General features: G+C 45.0%; 1 protein-coding gene across 5 annotated transcripts in view; it reads left to right on the forward strand.

Moving 5' to 3' along the window:
• The window catches only part of TOE1 (target of EGR1, exonuclease), a 103,784-nt gene that overhangs the window by 23,961 nt on the left and 62,751 nt on the right, over window positions 1–17,072 (forward strand). For 3 of the 5 annotated variants that reach the window (XM_078671779.1, XM_078671778.1, XM_078671782.1), the window contains exons 2-4: window positions 9,645–9,771; window positions 13,062–13,102; window positions 14,687–14,783. In XM_078671779.1, the coding sequence (XP_078527905.1) occupies window positions 9,661–9,771; window positions 13,062–13,102; window positions 14,687–14,783 (249 nt within the window). In that variant the 5' untranslated portion in view covers window positions 9,645–9,660. The remainder of the gene's footprint in view (window positions 1–9,644; window positions 9,772–13,061; window positions 13,103–14,686; window positions 14,784–17,072) is intronic. The other 2 variants (XM_078671780.1, XM_078671783.1) reach the window with 1 other exon arrangement.

Genomic DNA, 17,072 nt, shown 5'->3' on the forward strand with positions numbered 1-17,072 from the left:
CTGCTCATGCGGTAAAAGCTCTCCACAGAGTCTGCTGCACTTTGTTGTTTTTTTCTGTGATTATTTTTTTTCTTTTTTTGTCTTATCCACATTTTATGAGGCCCTTTTTAATTCAATTTTTGAGGGGCCTGGATTTGACCGATTGTAGACCAGCCTTATTGTATTTGCAGATACTTAGCTAGCCAGTAATTTGTTCTAGTTTTAGCTCTTTACATAAAAATGCCCTCCTTGCCAAGAATCGTGTGGCTTTTTGAATCTGGGATGAAAGGGGTGTAGGCTCTCTGCATTTTTTACGCTGCGATTTAATCTAAGATTTACATTTTTTCAAGGTGAATGGTTTGTTATGTCTGTTCTTATGATGTTTATTTAATGTTCAAAATATAGCTTGTCTGATCTTTTTACTGCCTTCTAACCCCAATATGCATGCAATGCATCTACTGTCCTACAAATATTTCACATACTTTTTCCACTAGTATATCCCAAGGGGTGGAGCAGGGGAATGGAGTTATCCTTTTGCGTATCTAATCAGACCCCCCCAGGATATAGCGGAATGGATTAGCAAATTTAGCGGCACAAAAATGGAAATTTAGCGGCAATTTTGCGGCATTTTATTTGGCCATTTTTCCTACAACAAAGGGCTCAATAGCGTGGAGAGTGAGTAGCTGTCAAGCAGGGCATAGATCAGAGATTAGCAGAATGCTAAAAGGGTAAATAATGATAAGCCCTTAACAGTAAAGTTAACATTATCCTTAATTGGTTTAAGTGATGTACTTTAATTGCACTTTGCTTTTAGCTGTTGTTTATTGGTATGCATCTATTGTAAAATTCTACTCAATACTTAGCTAATTGTTTTACTGCATGCTTGTTTATATAGTGCGAGCCTTGCTATAACGCAACAGAGGTACACATTAGAAAGTGTGTATACTTTAAGGCAGCATCAGAACAATAAGTGGTTCTGACCACCCCCTGTTTTGTAGAATTTTCTCCTGTACCGCATCAAACCCATTGTCATAGTTCATTACTTTATTCTGAATAACTTTTTTGTTTTACCTACACCATATGGCAGTCAGCATTATTTATGTCTGCACCGATTTTTTCAGTCTCAAACATAAACTAATTTTCTTGCCTTTATCTCATACAAATGTGTAAGTCTCTACTACTCACCTTTATTAATAGAAAAAAAGTTAATTAAAATACCACGATTGGATACAGTATTTTGTTCTGTCTCAGAGGTGCAGCCATCCATTACTACCCACTGTGGTTTCATCCAACTACGTCTCTTTTAAGCCATGTTAGCAAGTAGCCTTCTTTGAAGTGTGATAATCGTCCATTTTACATGTGACTCCGAAGAAAGAGGATAAAGTCGCCCAGTGCTGGCTACATGCCTTCCTGTGACCTTTGACCCGGAGAACGTTTAAGGAGCAGAGGCCTGTAGATTTAGAGATTTTCCTTGACCTTTTAAAATGCAACTTTGTATTTTCACGTGTTGTCATTGAAATGTATCGAAGGGTGTTTTCATTAAGATTCGAAGGTTCCAGAGTTGTCACATGCCTACATGTCTTGAAAATAACTGCCGAAATGATGATGTCACTGAGATCCAGGTGTTTTAAGCTCCAGTTCCGTTTCCCTCTTTTCAGAGTCAGGGAAGATAAGGCTCCAATAGAGTTGTGGCTTACATCGACTGTCGTGATCGCCCGTTGTATTTGTGTTGGGAAAGGAGCCATCCCAACAGATGAACAGTTCATGAGCCGCCCAAGGCACGTGCACTCGGGCTGACACACCACGTCTCCGCCCGGCAGCATTACTGCCCCCCTGAGGTGTCTCCGCCCGGCAGCATTACTGCCCCCCTGAGGTGTCTCCCCCCAGCAGCATCTCTTCTTCCCCCGAACATCCAGCCACACAGAGCACGCAGACCAAGGCCGCGAACAATAGGCGGCACATGCTATCTGCAACAAAACATTCATATTACAATGTCAATGAGCAAAACATGATGTAAATAACGCACGTTTTTTTTTTTTTACTTCAGATGTTATTCCGTGGCAAATGTGTAGCCATCATAACATGCCTGTTACATAACATACTTTAAAACAGCGGAATCAATCCATATATATATGGGAGATAAGGTTCATGTGCTGGAACCATGATCGCATATGATTCGAGAGTCTTGGCACCAATATGTTTCTAAATATTTTAACCTCATTGATTTCAGTATTCACTAGAAAAAACAAACCCGAGATAAAAGCTGATCTTGTCTACAGAATGTGTGTGTGCCATGTGCTTCCCAGTATGGGGGGGTGGCTAATTATTCCAGCCCTAGGCAGAGGGGTCAAAGAAGGGGTGAAAAACAAAGCCTCATTAACAAGTGAAAGGTCTTTTAAAGACCTGTTAAGTACTCGGGTGCGGCTGGCAGCTAAAAAACTGACTGTCTGTGTGTCCCCGGGAAGCTGCTGACACACGAGTGGGGAGGGGCGCACAGCCAATAAAAGGCATTGTTTGTTTTGCTGTCTCCCGGTAGAGACACTTTTTTGTAAATATCGCGGTCAATATGGTTATTATCGCGGTAGTCTGCCGATTTCGCGTTTTTTTTTTTTTTGTGAATCGCGAAATCGCGATAAACTGGAGGGTCTGTCTAATACACAATTGCAATCAGCCCTTATCCCCAAAGAGATATTGGGCCTTCTGGCCAGTCATTCCAGTAGCTCAGTGAAGAATTTTGGTAGCTCACTGTTAGGAGCAGAGCCTGTTTCCAGGGTGATATCTAGACCATCATGCCCATCTTTAACCTGGATATATTCACCATTTTGATCATTTTGTGATTCTGCGGGAGTAAATATGATCCCATGGCTGACCCAGGTTAGATCGCGATCTTTTTAGGGTACTCGGGGAATTCCGCTCGGATGTGGAAAGGTGGCGGTCCTTGCCATTGACACTGCTACTTGTGTTAGCTGCGGATGGGAGACGGTGGCAGAGTCTCCACTCCGCTTAGCCTCTCAAGGTAACTCGATTATGCCTCGCGCTGTACCTACTTGTGGTTGCATGTAAGATGTGATTTGCCTGCATACTTTTAAAAATATTCATTGTTGATTGGAAAACAATGTTTTAACCTGAGCACATTATTTTAATAAGACACGCATTTCACTTAAAAACACACGAATTTGTAATTCTAGCCAGACTTGCTGTTGGTGTGATTAATAACATCATTGCCCTTACCCTGATTATAAGGAGGAGGGAATACTAACAGACTTACTAAGAAGCCTGTGCTCGTCTTTGCTCCTGTCCCGCCCCGTTCCGACGCGGTAACCAGTACCGTTGCGCGGAGGGCGGGTCAGGGAGAGCCAGTCACTTCCTGCGGGGGCACTCCACGAGCGGTTAGCGCTCTAGTGAACGAATCTTGAGGGCCTATTTAGCCATCGCCCCCATTTAGCGCGCAACAATCGCGCGCAGCGTCGCCGAAGACCAGCCAAAGAGCTGGCCGTCTGCGCCCGTCCGCGACAGTACGAGGCACAGAGGCTATGGGCCCTACCATGAGGAATCCCGGTACTGAAGGTATCAATTACATTTCAAATGCCCCCGAAACCCTCCGACAGCTACAACCCAGGGCAAATTGTGATACACGGCTATTATGTAAACAGCTTGAGGGGAGCTTCTCATGCCTTCAGTGTCGCTTTCAATCAGACATGGCTAGGAACAGCACCTACGATGAAGCTCCTAAAATGGCAGCCCCCTTGGAACTTAAATGTTTCCTTTTAAATGTACGATCCCTGCCCAAACATCAACTGCAGATTTGGGACCTTATTTTTACTGAACAGCCTGATATATGCTTTTTCACCGAAACCTGGATGAAACCCCACACGACAACAGCTATTATGTTAGGGGTCCCTTCAGGCTATAAGATCTTACATGCTGATCGGCCCAATAAAACAGGAGGTGGATTAGCTATTATATTTAAAGATATGTTTAAGGTGACAATTTTAGAGCAAAGGTGTAGTCCTCTGTTGGAGACTATGATCTTTAAAATTACAGTAGGAAACATTTCCTGGAAAGGAGCACTGGTGTATCGTCCACCAGCCCCCAACCCAGATTTTGCTCTGTCCCTTCTGGAACTATTAGCCCCACATATGAAAGCCAAGGAGGATTTTATCCTCCTTGGGGATTTTAATATACGTATGGATAACCCAGGGCTCCCTGAAACAACCCAATTAACTGCTGATTTGTCTAATTTGGGGTTAAAAGTAATGAATAAGGGTGCTACACATATAGGTGGTCACTCCCTTGACCTGATATTTACCAATTGTACTAAAATAAGATGCTTTCCTGCTAAAGAAGTCCACTGGTCAGACCATTTTCTGATTGAGTTCTATCTGGCTGGACCAACCAAGCGACTGCAAAAAACTCTGCCCCCGCCAATTTTCCGCCGGCAATGGCACAACATTTCTGTGGAAAATCTGCAAGAATATTGGGACCAACCGTTATTTACGGCTGCAGACACTGCAGAGTCTGCGCTAGAGAAATTCAATAAATCACTTAAATCCGCCATTGACACCCTGGCCCCTTTAAAATTACACAAGCAATACTCCCCTACCAAACAAGAGAAATGGTATACACCTGATCTTAGGAAGGAAAAACAGAAATGTAGACGACTAGAAAAAGTATGGAGGACATCAAAAAATGAAGATGCAAGAAAAACTTTCTAAGAGGTCCAGTCCACATATTATAAAAATATAAAACTAGCAAGGAAAAACTATCTCTCCTTACAACTGGCGGAGGCAGGCAACTGTCCTCGAGAACTGTTTAAAATCTTGCAGAATTTTATAAAACCTACAGCTAGTGAGAGCTCCGATGATGCATCACAAATACTTTGTGACGAGATCTCTGAGTTCTTTGAGGACAAAATCAATCTCATTTACAACAAGATTTTGTCCTCTAGGGCTGCAGTAACCACGACCCCCCTCCCAGATAATCCATCCACTCATAATATAAACCCTCTACTTGCCATCCCTCCAGTCAATGATCTCGATCTTGTAACCCTTATCAGTCACATGAAAACCGGCTCTCCCAATGACCACCTCCCTGCTAAAATGATGGCCCCTTTGATCTCCCTCCTGGGGCCCTCGATCCAGGCAGTCATGAACACCTCCCTGGCAAAAGGTCAGGTCCCCAAGGAATGGAAGATTGCGGTAGTAAACCCAATTAGGAAGAAAGCGACCTCGCCCTGGACAGATCTATCTAACCTCCGGCCCATCTCCCTCCTGCCATACATCGGCAAGATGACAGAGAAGCTCGTGAACACCTACCTATCAAACCATATCGAGACAGCGGAAGGCCTAGATCCCTCACAATCTGGATTTAGGCCCAATCACAGCACCGAATCAGCCCTACTGGCAGTCACCAATAACATCAGGATGACATTGGACAGCGGAGGGTCGATGATTCTGGTGCTGTTGGATTTATCCGCTGCCTTCGATACGGTGTCCCACGAAGTGCTTCTCAGCCGTCTGAGAGGGGTAGGACTGGGAGGCGTAGCTCTGTCTTGGATGAAGAGTTTCCTCTCGGGCCGCTCTCAAGAAGTTAGGTTGGGCTCCCATAAATCCATCTCTAGGGAGCTCACCAGGGGTGTGCCACTGGGCTCATGCCTAAGCCCCACATTATTTAATGTGTATGTGGCCCCCCTGGCTGACTTAGTGAGGTCCTTTGGGTTTATCCCGGTGTCCTACGCCGACGACACCCAACTTCTGTTCCCTTTTAAAACCTTTTCTCCTGCTTTACAAAAATCTTTTGCAGAAGGCATGAGGGCTGTATCAAAGTGGATGGCAGAGAACTGCCTACAATGCAATGTTGCCAAAACAGAGGTATTATTGTTTGGGGATGCGGTGACACTATGGTCTGATGAGTGGTGGCCTCTTGAACTGGGACCTGCCCCCATCCCAAAGCAGACCATAAAAAACTTGGGAGTGTTATTTGATCAATCCCTGGCATTTAAAGATCATGTCAACCAAGTTGCCGGTACATGCTTTAGGGTCATTGGACTGTTGAGAAGGGTGTTTCCCTATCTTCCGGATCCTCACAGAAAGACCTTAGTCCAGGCTCTGGTTATCAGTAGATTGGACTACTGTAATGGCCTTCTTTTGTCAACTAATGAAGGCCAATTTAATAAACTACAAGTAGTCCAAAACACGGCGGCGAGGTTAGTCCTGAATGTTCCATCTAAGACTCCCTCCCGACCTTTACTAGCTGAGCTCCACTGGCTACCAGTGCGGCAACGCACTAAGTTTAAAATTTTGTGTACTATTCACAAATGCCTGATAGGAAAGGGCCCAAAATATCTCACTACGGCCTTTCTACCCTATGTCCCAGGTAGCTCTCTACGCTCCAGCAATCTCCAGCTCCTACAGGTTCCTAAAATAAAAAAAACTCGTCAAGGAGGCCGGGCTTTGGCGCACGCTGGACCTGTCCTCTGGAATTCCCTTCCCCTCCCATTAAAACACATTACTAATCACCTCTCTTTCCGAAAAACTCTTAAAACCCACATTTTTTCTAGTAGCTAATCACTCCCGACGACCCAGTAACTTCTGGCACTGACTTGGTATAATATCTGTTTCTTTGTATGGCAAAAGCGCAGAGATACCCCTTCGGGGGTTTATTCAGGCGCTATAGAAGCACATAAATAAATAAATAAATAAATAAATAGGTAGGGCAGCGCTCTATAAAATAATAGTGCTCCCGAAATTTTTGTACGTTCTGCAAAACACGTATCAGCTGATACCAGAAGAGGTGTTCATCAAAATTGACTGCACACTGCGGACGTTTCTCTGGGACAGGAAACCGCAGAGGATAGCGCAGGCGACATTGCAACGCAACCAATAAAATGGCGGCATTTCCCTACCCGACCTTCGGGCATACTACTGGGCGACCCATCTCATTGTTGTGAACGAATGGGACCATACGGAGAGAGACAACCCCACATAAGCACTTGAACGCGCACAATTCATTGGGCGCCCATACATGCACTACATCTATGGAGGGAGGGGCTCCGCACAACTCCTAACAGCTACACGGATTGTGATAGCGGCGTGGAAAAAGGCGGAAAGGCAGATAAAATGGGACGGCCAGGTGACCAGGGAAACCCCACTTTGGGTGGGTAACCGACTCAAGGAAATTGCAGAACTGCAGGGTTTCTCGCAACTTAAGGAGCTGGTAACCTTCTCATATATCCAGACTGAGTATGCTATGAATCCAACCCAACACAAAGTACTTACAGCTGGTCCACGCATGGTGGGCAAAACACATAGACACAAACAACATCCCTGAATACGCACCCCTAGAGAGATGGGTGAGATCGGGGAAAAGGCAGTCTCCTGGACATACAGAACCATAATCGATAACAAGCCAGATTCCTTGTGGAAGTTGAGGGCAAAGTGGGAATTACATCTGGGAGAGATGGAGGATCTGGATTGGGAAATGGCGCTGATGCATCCCCAGGAGGTGGCCATCAAGTCAAGACTTAGACTGATTCAATTCAAATACTTACATAGAGCATACATGACAGAGCACGACTGCACTGCATAGGGAGGGCGGAAACGCCCAACTGTCTGCGATGTCATGCAGCAGAAGTTCTTCTTCCACACGGTCTGGGAGTGTTCACAGATTCGAAGGTATTGGGTGATCCTGCTGGATGAGCTAGGAGCTATCCTGGAGGAGTCTATTCCCCTGAGTTCCCAGTTTGTTCTGATGAGAATATCCACGGAGGTTGATCTCCCCAGAACAAAGTTAACACTACTTCAGCTAGGATTGTTGGTGGCGGCAAAGCGTGACCTGGCCAAGGCATGGGGTGGCTATACCGAGTCCATCACTGGCAGAGTGGAGAAAGAGTAACGACGTATCAAGCACTGGGCTGTCCCAAAAAGTTCTGGAGAACATGGAAGCCATGGCTCGCACACTACAGACTTGCGCTCACTGACTCCCAATGATCTCCTAGGTTGGGGTGATGGGTGGGGGGAGGGAAAAGGGCCCGGGTGAACCGTAGGAACATGGAACCGCTATTAGAACGTTTACCACTGCTAAAAGAACATGATGTTGATGTATCACTGAAAGAGCTTATTTACTTCACAGATAAGTATTGTTTCTGTACAGCAAATATAAAAATGCCAATAAAAACATTCCCCCACAAAACTGAAGTTGCCGGCTGTATTTCACCCAAAGTTACTTCAGATGAAATGCAGGCCAACATCTACCTGCTTGCATCCATTTTGGCCTCGTGTATCTCTTGTGGCCATGATGGCAGCATGGATCATGTCCAGTGCAACCTCCATTTTCTTAGAGCGTGTTGGAGTCTGCTCAGTGTCCTTCAGCCTGAGAGTAGAATCCAGGTTGGTTAGACATTGTGTCCAGCATTAGATGGTGCTTCAAGGCCCTCAGCTTGGCCATCTTTAGGATATGACCACTTTTGCAATACAAGCTGTGTTGCAGCAGGTCACCTAAAGGCTCTGGCTGTCTGATAGCAAAAAGGGAGGGGGAGCAGTGAAGTAACGCAACAGAGTCCTCATGGTAAATACCCAGTGGCTTTGCTAGTTCTTGGGTCTGTGGCATCCAAGGGTATCCAGGCAGACACCACAGCCATCTGAGGCCAGAGCGCAATCCACACAAGCGCAAGGGTCTTCAGGCACCCCACCATCAGCATGAAGGTTTTTCTCTTGTCATTCCACTTGCCTCTGTGTCACATATTCAGGTGGCAGATCTGAGTTTGGGAGGAAAGCAACAGTAGTCCCTAGTGTTACTCTGGGTGGCGTGGTGAACGTGTTTTCCATATTGGTTGGCTGCGTGTAGTGTGTTGGGGGTGAGGGGTGAGGGGCTAGCACTGGTGTTTCAGAATATTTCACTCCGACACCTTTACTTAACAGGGAGACTGTTGAAGTTCATTGTCTGGGTTGTCCCATCTTCCTCTACAAATGCCCACCGGGCTCCTACCACTCTCCCTGCTTGAGGTGGCAGACACTATCTGTGTGCCTGTCGTTCTGGCCTGCACCCCAGCTCTCCCTGCTGTGTGTGCTCACCTGGATGCAAGCTCTTTTATGTAGGACAGCTGGGTTAAATCACTTGCAGGATTGGTTTCTAGTCACTCCCAGCACTCCTCTCCCTGCAGTTTCCTCGTCTCTGCTGGCAGGTTACGTGGGCCACTCTCCCACGTTTCAGTCCTGGCTCTTGCCCAGCACCATCTTTGTTTTTGTCTGTCTTGCTGCGCATGCATTTAGTCTTCTCCTAAAGCTGGGGAAACTAGGAGACCCAGACCACATTGCCACCATTGCAGGGAGGAGCGCCTCATCACACTCTCACTTCTCCAATGTGGTGCAGGCAGCAGCATTCATGCGAGGATTACTGGAGTTTAGGGCTGCCTGACGGGAGCCCCAGGTAACACGTCCTATACCATTGTACCTGGCCACACGCCATGTTAATGTCTATATTCGATAATGGTATTGAGTGATATGATCTGTACCGCATGAGGGTCCTTGAATGGCTTGGCCGACATAGAGATTGTGCTTCCATCGTGGAGGAGTGAGTAACATCCTGGAAATGATTGCCTTGTTAAAGGCTTGCAATTGAGATTTGTACAAATGGGATTTCCCTTAACCCATGTCTACTTTTCCTAGAACAGAGGATGTGAATATGGCCTTCTTGAAAGTCCCGGTGATTGACGTGCAGAATGACAACTTTAAAGAGCTCTGGCCTTCTATGCTACTGGCCATAAAGACATCCACCTTCATAGCTCTTGACACAGTAAGTATGTCTGAGGGTGGGTAATCAGTGGCTTTTTGTGTGTATGATTGGAAGAAATTATATTGTTAGAAAACATAATTGGGAAAACAAAATGGTCTACATGATATGCTCAAATTATTTTACTTATCAGCACTCTCAATGAACTAAACAATTAGGGGTTTGAGGCTTCTGAGTGGCCAGAATATTCACAAATGTTTCAAAGGAGGAGAAAGTACCCATGTCTTATATGAAACAAGACTGATAATATTAGTTGGTCCAATTATTTCTTTATTTTTGTAGCGTCTATACTGCAGAAAAGATTTTCTTTTAAAAAGCCATGTTGGAAAGGCGATCCCAGGGGAGACAGAAGATGTCTGACTGCCCGCCCCGAGACTCACCTCTCTATGGAATAGGCCGAGCGCCGTAGGGAGGCCTCCTTGGCGAGGCTCCTCTCCTACAATCGTACCAGCTGAGCAATCACACTACTACAGACGGACACCACACGACGGGATATTCACAAGTATCTTTATATAAGAAATGAAGGCACGTTCTTAGCAGGGTAACAGGCAGGGATCAAGGGATCCATAAAGTCGTGGTTTCGGGACTAGTGGGGTAGCGGGACAGTCTTGGCACCAACTAGTGCGCGGATAGTTCAAGGGGTCAGGCGGCGACAGCGTCAGCAGGGCCTCGAAGGTGGTTCAGCTTGGTCAGGCCGCGACAGCGTCAGCAGGGCCTCGAAGGTAGTTCAGCTTGGTCAGGCGGCGACAGCGTCAGCAGGGCCTCGAAGGTGGTTCAGCTTGGTCAGGCGGCGACAGCGTCAGCAGGGCCTCGAAGGTGGTTCAGCTTGGTCAGGCGGCGACAGCGTCAGCAGGGCCTCGAAGGTGGTTCAGCTCGGTCAGGCCGCGACAGCGTCAGCAGGGCCTCGAAGGTGGCTCAGCTTGGTCAGGCCGCGACCGCGTCAGCAGGGCCTCGAAGGTGGTTCAGCTCGGTCAGGCCGCGACAGCAGGGCCTCGAAGGTGGTTCAGCTTGGTCAAGCCGCGACAGCGTCAGCAGGGCCTCGACTCCAAGATACAACTGGAGTCCTAATCCAGGGCTGGCCCAGATATAGGACTGGAGTCCTTTGATGTCCGGACCCTCGCGCCTGGGAGTCCGAGGGGCCGGGATGAAGGTGTCCAGACACCCAGCAGGGGGGTGGAGCCAGGGCCCAGGGAGGCTGGAGGGCGATCGACACTAGGCGTCCGGGGATGGCTGGCGGCCCATCGAAACTCCCCTCCTCCGGGATCCGCCAAGTGGCCACTCTACCACCTGGGAGGATCTTGGTGCCTCGATGTCAGGGCTTCGCTGGGGCCGGAGCCAGGGGTGGCTGCGGCCACGTGCTCGGGACGTGATGGGCCCAAGATGGAGTCGGGCCGGAAATGGTGGCCTGGCATGGTCGCCAGACCGGCAGTGTTGGCGAGCAGGGTCCGCTGGGGTCCCAGGGGGGGAGAGCTGTGGGTTGCCAGGGGGGCTGCTCTCGTCAATGGTTCGTGTTCAGGGGGATCGACGGTGGGTCGACGGAGGCCGATGTCGTCCCGGGCCCGCCATGCGGGAGGGGTAGGACCACACCACGAGGCCGGGTCCAACAAGCCATCTCTTCCAGGTCCAGTAAATTGGAAAAACACTCCCTTTCAATTGGATGTTGTAAAAGTAAGGGAGAGTAGGTCTCATTCGACATGCTAATGTCCTTCCATTCTTCTTTGCCCAATTTGTTTTGTGGGGCTGAGCTCTTTAGCGTATTGCACAAATTTATAATAGACCTTCATAGGCACAAATTTAAAATTGTGTGCTAGGATACAGATAGTAATAACATTGCAGAATATATTTAAAGAATAAAATATAATCAGAACATCTCATCTAACAATCAATCATGTATCAAAATTGTCTTTAATTTGAGTTTACATTGTGCTTAACTTATTTCTGTATAACATTCTTGGGCATGTGTATCATACGTTCATTTTTCCAGAATGAGAAGTGTGCCGTGCTTAAAGACTTTCATCAGTCAGATCATAAATACATTTAAATTAAACCCTCTCAAAATGTTCTTGTTGTAAGACCTAGATAGAATTAAGGTAGAAACACGGAAGAAAGTTTGGGGCAACTTGAAGCTAGACCTGGCAATTTTTTTTATAGAATGTGGCACTGGAATGGCAACTGAGCAAGGCCCAAGTTAGCTGCTTTTTGCACTAAGTAAATCCTGGAGAAAGGGAATGAGCTACAACCAGCGGCGGGTAGGGACTGGAGGGGGCTGGTGAATAGTAAATGGCATTAAAATGGTGGGTGGCGGTGATCTCCTTGCAATTTAGAGGGGTGTGGTTTTGAGCGGTGTATGAGACACCAAGGAAAAAGATCACAACCGTGTTTTTTTAACATGCATGTTCCCTGCTTCTCTCAATATCTTGATTTGAAAACCTATTTGGATGGCCTAGCCAGCCTTCACACGGTGTTACTTATGCCTCCTGACCAGACAATTACCTATTCTGTGGATCTTCCAAATCTTGACAATAAAAGTCCCAGTTACAAATGGACCATAACATTTCAGCATTTGCACAAGCCCCTTTTTATACTTTACTCAATTGATTTGTGCAAATTTCAGCCAACCTGGAAAATACAGTTCAAGCTGCTCTTGGGTAATGTAATACTAAGAAAGTCCTCATTGGTTTATGTTCATGAATAGCAAAATAAACCGCTCCAGTTGTGCAAATCTTCGGACTAATAGGGTAGTCGCTTTCAGAACAAAACGTAAACCTAGGTATGTCCAGCGTAGGTCTTGCCTAGATCTATGCTAGATTTTCCTGGCCATCAGTGATCATGTACGAGTTCCAATAAGACTAATTGTATGTAAGTTTCTTATGAGCTTATCCTGAAAATCTGGCATGTTTATGGGTCTCCTTGCCTATGGAGCACACCACGAATTAGGCCAACTTCTCCTTTACAGGTTCCAATCTCTAAATCATAAATGTTAGTCTGCTTGTGTAGGATACATTTCTGTCTTCGCCATACCGTGACCAAGAATCAATATAGCATTTCCTGTTTTTTTTGACACTAAGCCTATTTGGAAAGACTGCTGATTTGTTTTGGAGAGACCTCACATTGGTATTGTTGGAATTGAAAGTAGACTATGTTGTTTAGAATGACACAGTCCTAGGGGCCTGCCTACACATCGTGAGCTAATCAATGCTTGCCTTACACCTTGCCCTTCTTTCACTTGAATGCCACATTCAACACCTTCTAGGAATGTGATTCCAGGAATAAATTTCTGTCTTTGTGTTCAGGAGCTGAGCGGCCTTGGATCCAGGAAGAATTTAATGAACCAGTAAGTAATCAAAGATATGAGCAAACCTTTACATGTAAGGTGCTACATGATCTCATGCTTCCAAGTGCTGATGAAACGTTTGCGAGTGAGTACAGCAAGAGAAGTGGCAAAGTGTTTGAGGACTGGAGAGCTGTTGTGTTCGCCTGAGAAAACAGCTAGGCCAAGTGGGTGATAAGCATTGGTTATGTTTACAAATTAGGTGAAACCAAAAGGCAGAAAATCTCCCAGGATGTTGTAGTATTGTGGGGCCAAGGGCATGGACTACCTATTCAGCAGCATTCATGAACACCTTAATGCCAGTTCCTTATAAATAAGGATCCCGGTTTTATGATATATGTGTATGTATGCTTTTTTTAAATTACATTTCCTTCTGCATTATCCATATTTATTTAATTTGGTTGATCATTTTGTCTATATTTATCCATATTTTTTTTGTGCTTAGTGTAAAAATGTAGCACATTTATTTAACCGACAAATGTTTACTCGTGTTTTATCGTCCAAAGTATTTTTGCCAGTAACAGTACAGCAATTAGAAACTACTTGCATCATTAAACAGTTGAAACGGCTATACTCTTGTAGTTATTTAAGCCTTATTAGGTTTTAAAACATTTTCTACCTCCTCTTATCAGTCTTCACACCTAGCACTCATGACTGATTGTAGTGGGTATTGTCCAAAATAACTTATTTTCTGTATTTAACCATATTGACAAATATAGACAATAAAATAGATAGTTTTCGGTCTATTTGTCTTTAAAAATCGTTAAAAACCGAAAACTGGAAACCTTACTTATAAATCTTCTTTTAATGTAAGTGCTGCTCAAACTATGCTTGCTTGTGAAGTTGTGTATTTTGAATCATTTGTTTGTGCTACTGACCCTTTATTGAAAATGTGTCTAGAAGCCTCACAACTTTGCTGACCATTTCTTTTTTGCTTGGCTCTCGTCCTGTTAGGCCCTCTTAACCTAGTGCGTTTCAGCCAGTGGGTGAAGACTCAGAATAGGGTCCTGTGACTAGGTCCCAGATCGTATAAAGGAAAAAAGGTACAAGGTTTATAGAAGACATTGAGAAAATCAAAGGGACCCAGCACAAAAAGCCTAACCACTCTCTTGCTGCAAAAGGAAATTGTAAAATAAATGAATGTACAGTACACTAACGAGCTGAATATCTTTGCACTAATTTCACCACACTGAGTCCTGGGAGAATCTTTGTATATTGGGACGTAAGCTAGCACTGACTTGAAGGAATGATAATTCAGACTATCCATCTTTTTGATTTATGCTCTTGGTCCTAATCATGCCTACATAGACGCGTTTTCAATGTTAAATAGCTGGTCTTTTGCAAGGGCAAATTAACCTCCTAGCAGTAAAGCTTTTTGTGTTTGAAGTTCATTCCGCCACAATTGAGGCAATTACGTAACTTTATGGTAGATCTTGATTATGAGGTGAGAGGGCAGCAATTGAATGGTTCACCCCAAACGAGCATGCTTTATAAAGGTAGAAGCATAACACACTATTGGGAGCATGTAAAGGAGGGGAAAGGGGAGAAATATGCTGCTGACCTCTTCCCAATTTTCATTTCATCCAGATGCATCGAGGAGAGATACAAATCTATTTGCTTTGCCGCCCGGACCCGCTCTATCCTGTCGTTGGGTTTGGCTTGCTTCAAAGAACTGCCGGACAAGGTAGGACATTGAATGAAATGTGAGGGGATCCTGGTGAGTTACCCAGGATGTGAGAGTATGGGAGCGAAGAAATCTGTGATGCACCCCCCACAGAATGCAGCCAGATTGTGGGTATTTGTATGCGCCGTTGCCCTTGCCAGGCTCATGAGCATAAATATTTAAGCACAGACTCTGTTTTTACATTATTTTTCATTACAACGCAACCACTTTTTAAAGTCTTCCTGTCAGTGGTAAGCTATTGATTCTCTACCTAGCAATAACCAGTGCTTCAAAAGACATGAGGGCTACTGAATAGAAGATCATTTTGGCTTCCACACATGTCCACAGATCCTGAAAAGAAAAAATCCTCAGTGACACCCAGTGGACACATGTAGTTACCACCATTTGGCAGAAGGGCGGCTCTAACACCTATTCCCAAAGGTGGGAAACTTGCAGGAACCTTCAGAATTCTGAAGCCACTGCAATCTAATCTTATAAGTCTGAGGAGAGAACGAGTATATGTGGAACAAATGAGTTCAGTAAAGGTCGTACGTTGAATCAAGCTGCTGTTCCATGCATATGCATGGCCTGTGGCCGCTGTTTTGGCTAACAGAATAGGCAATTTAACAGTTCTTGTTGCTCGAGAAAGACTATCCTTCTTGGCCTAATATGTCTGGATGTCTCGCTGAAGTTCCTTGATGTCTTGGTCCTTGAAAAAAAGATTTAAAGCCTGTGAGCCTATTTTGTGTGTTTCAAAGCCCAAAATAGATGGATCTGAGGATCTGGATGGCGTGCTCCTATGCAGTCTGTCTCCCTTCATACTCCATACAGGGATTTTCTCATTTGATCAGGGAGCTGCGAGTTTGCAGGACTCTGCACGCCAATTTAGCTTTCTTTGCAGTTGAACAGTAAGGGTCATTGCTTAGTTGATAAACCGGATAAGTCTTCCTGAAAAACTGGAAATCACAGCCCATTAACGAAGGTCCCGCTGGCAGCTTTCAAAACTTGGGATGTTTAAATACTCATCTAATGGGATTTAGGGCCATTTATGCCTTGGGTTGATCAATTGACTTATAATACCGAAGAGTCATTAAAGAGAAAGGACAGTGTAGGAGAGAACAATTGATGTCCTCTAGCTCCTGACCCCAAAATCTTTCCACACTACAGATAAAATATGATTCTTACCTGTACGCCCCCTCAGGACTGGGCATCACTTTCACCTTATTTAGCAAGGTCTGCATTCGATCTTGCAGAGCTGCCCCCTTGATAAAACATACTTTTACACAAGTTGGCACATAGCACACAACTATTGGCCATGTCTAGAGCCTTTTTAATATCTGCTCCCGACAACTCGAAGGGCTCATAGTTGTGAAGTCCGGTATTCCCATTGAAAGAACAAGCATTGGCATAGCCAATAGGCCTCGCCTTTGGGACCTTATAAGTATTTAGTTATGCAGCACAATATCCTTGGTGCAACAACATCAACTGTTGCAGGGCTAATCACTTATAAGGTCCCAAAGGCGAGACCTATTGGCTATGCCAATGCTTGTTGAGATATTGCCACACGATTTGATAATAGTTATTGTGGACCGTGCTACTGGCAATTAATTTTCTCCTTTTCCATCGACATCTTGAGCACTGTTCTGACTGTATGCTTTCTTGATAACATGCACTACAAACAAAAGGTTAATAAAGATGATTTAAACAAAGGATTACGGTGTCTTTCCAAATTACCAAAACCGAATGCTACTTTACTTAACTAGGATGACTCTGTGACACACTTCAAAATGTTTAGGAGCATGCGTATTTTACTAATTAGGTTTGATGTCAACAAAGACCTTTTAAATTAACTAAAATTATAGGTATAATAAACGTACTTAAAGGGGCTTTCGGCCAGCCCTATTCATCTGTTGGTCTGTTGTGTCATTCACATTGTGTTCCGCCCACTACAGCATACAGCTTGGAGCAATGGATCAGCCCACATCAGCCATTGGCTAACCTTATTGTGAGTGACAGTGCTGTGTCCTTTCACAAGGAGCACATCCACACACAAAGTAGCTCCATTGAGTGCAAGGAACTACTATGGAAATGTGTACTTTTTTTGCAACCAAAAAATATTTTACATTTTAGCCAAATTCTTTTTTTTTTTTTTTTTTTTAGCTTGATGAGGGCCTTGAAGCTCCTCCATCAATAAAGTTTTGCAACAACCAAGACAAAATAATCATTGACTAAGCCAAATTGCTGGCACTCAACGCCAGACCTACTGGCTTTGCTAATGCTTATTTTTAGTTACAGAAAAACTTAAACTCT

The sequence above is a fragment of the Lissotriton helveticus genome, chromosome 1_2, assembly GCF_964261635.1.
Source record: "Lissotriton helveticus chromosome 1_2, aLisHel1.1, whole genome shotgun sequence".
Taxonomy (NCBI): domain Eukaryota; kingdom Metazoa; phylum Chordata; class Amphibia; order Caudata; family Salamandridae; genus Lissotriton; species Lissotriton helveticus.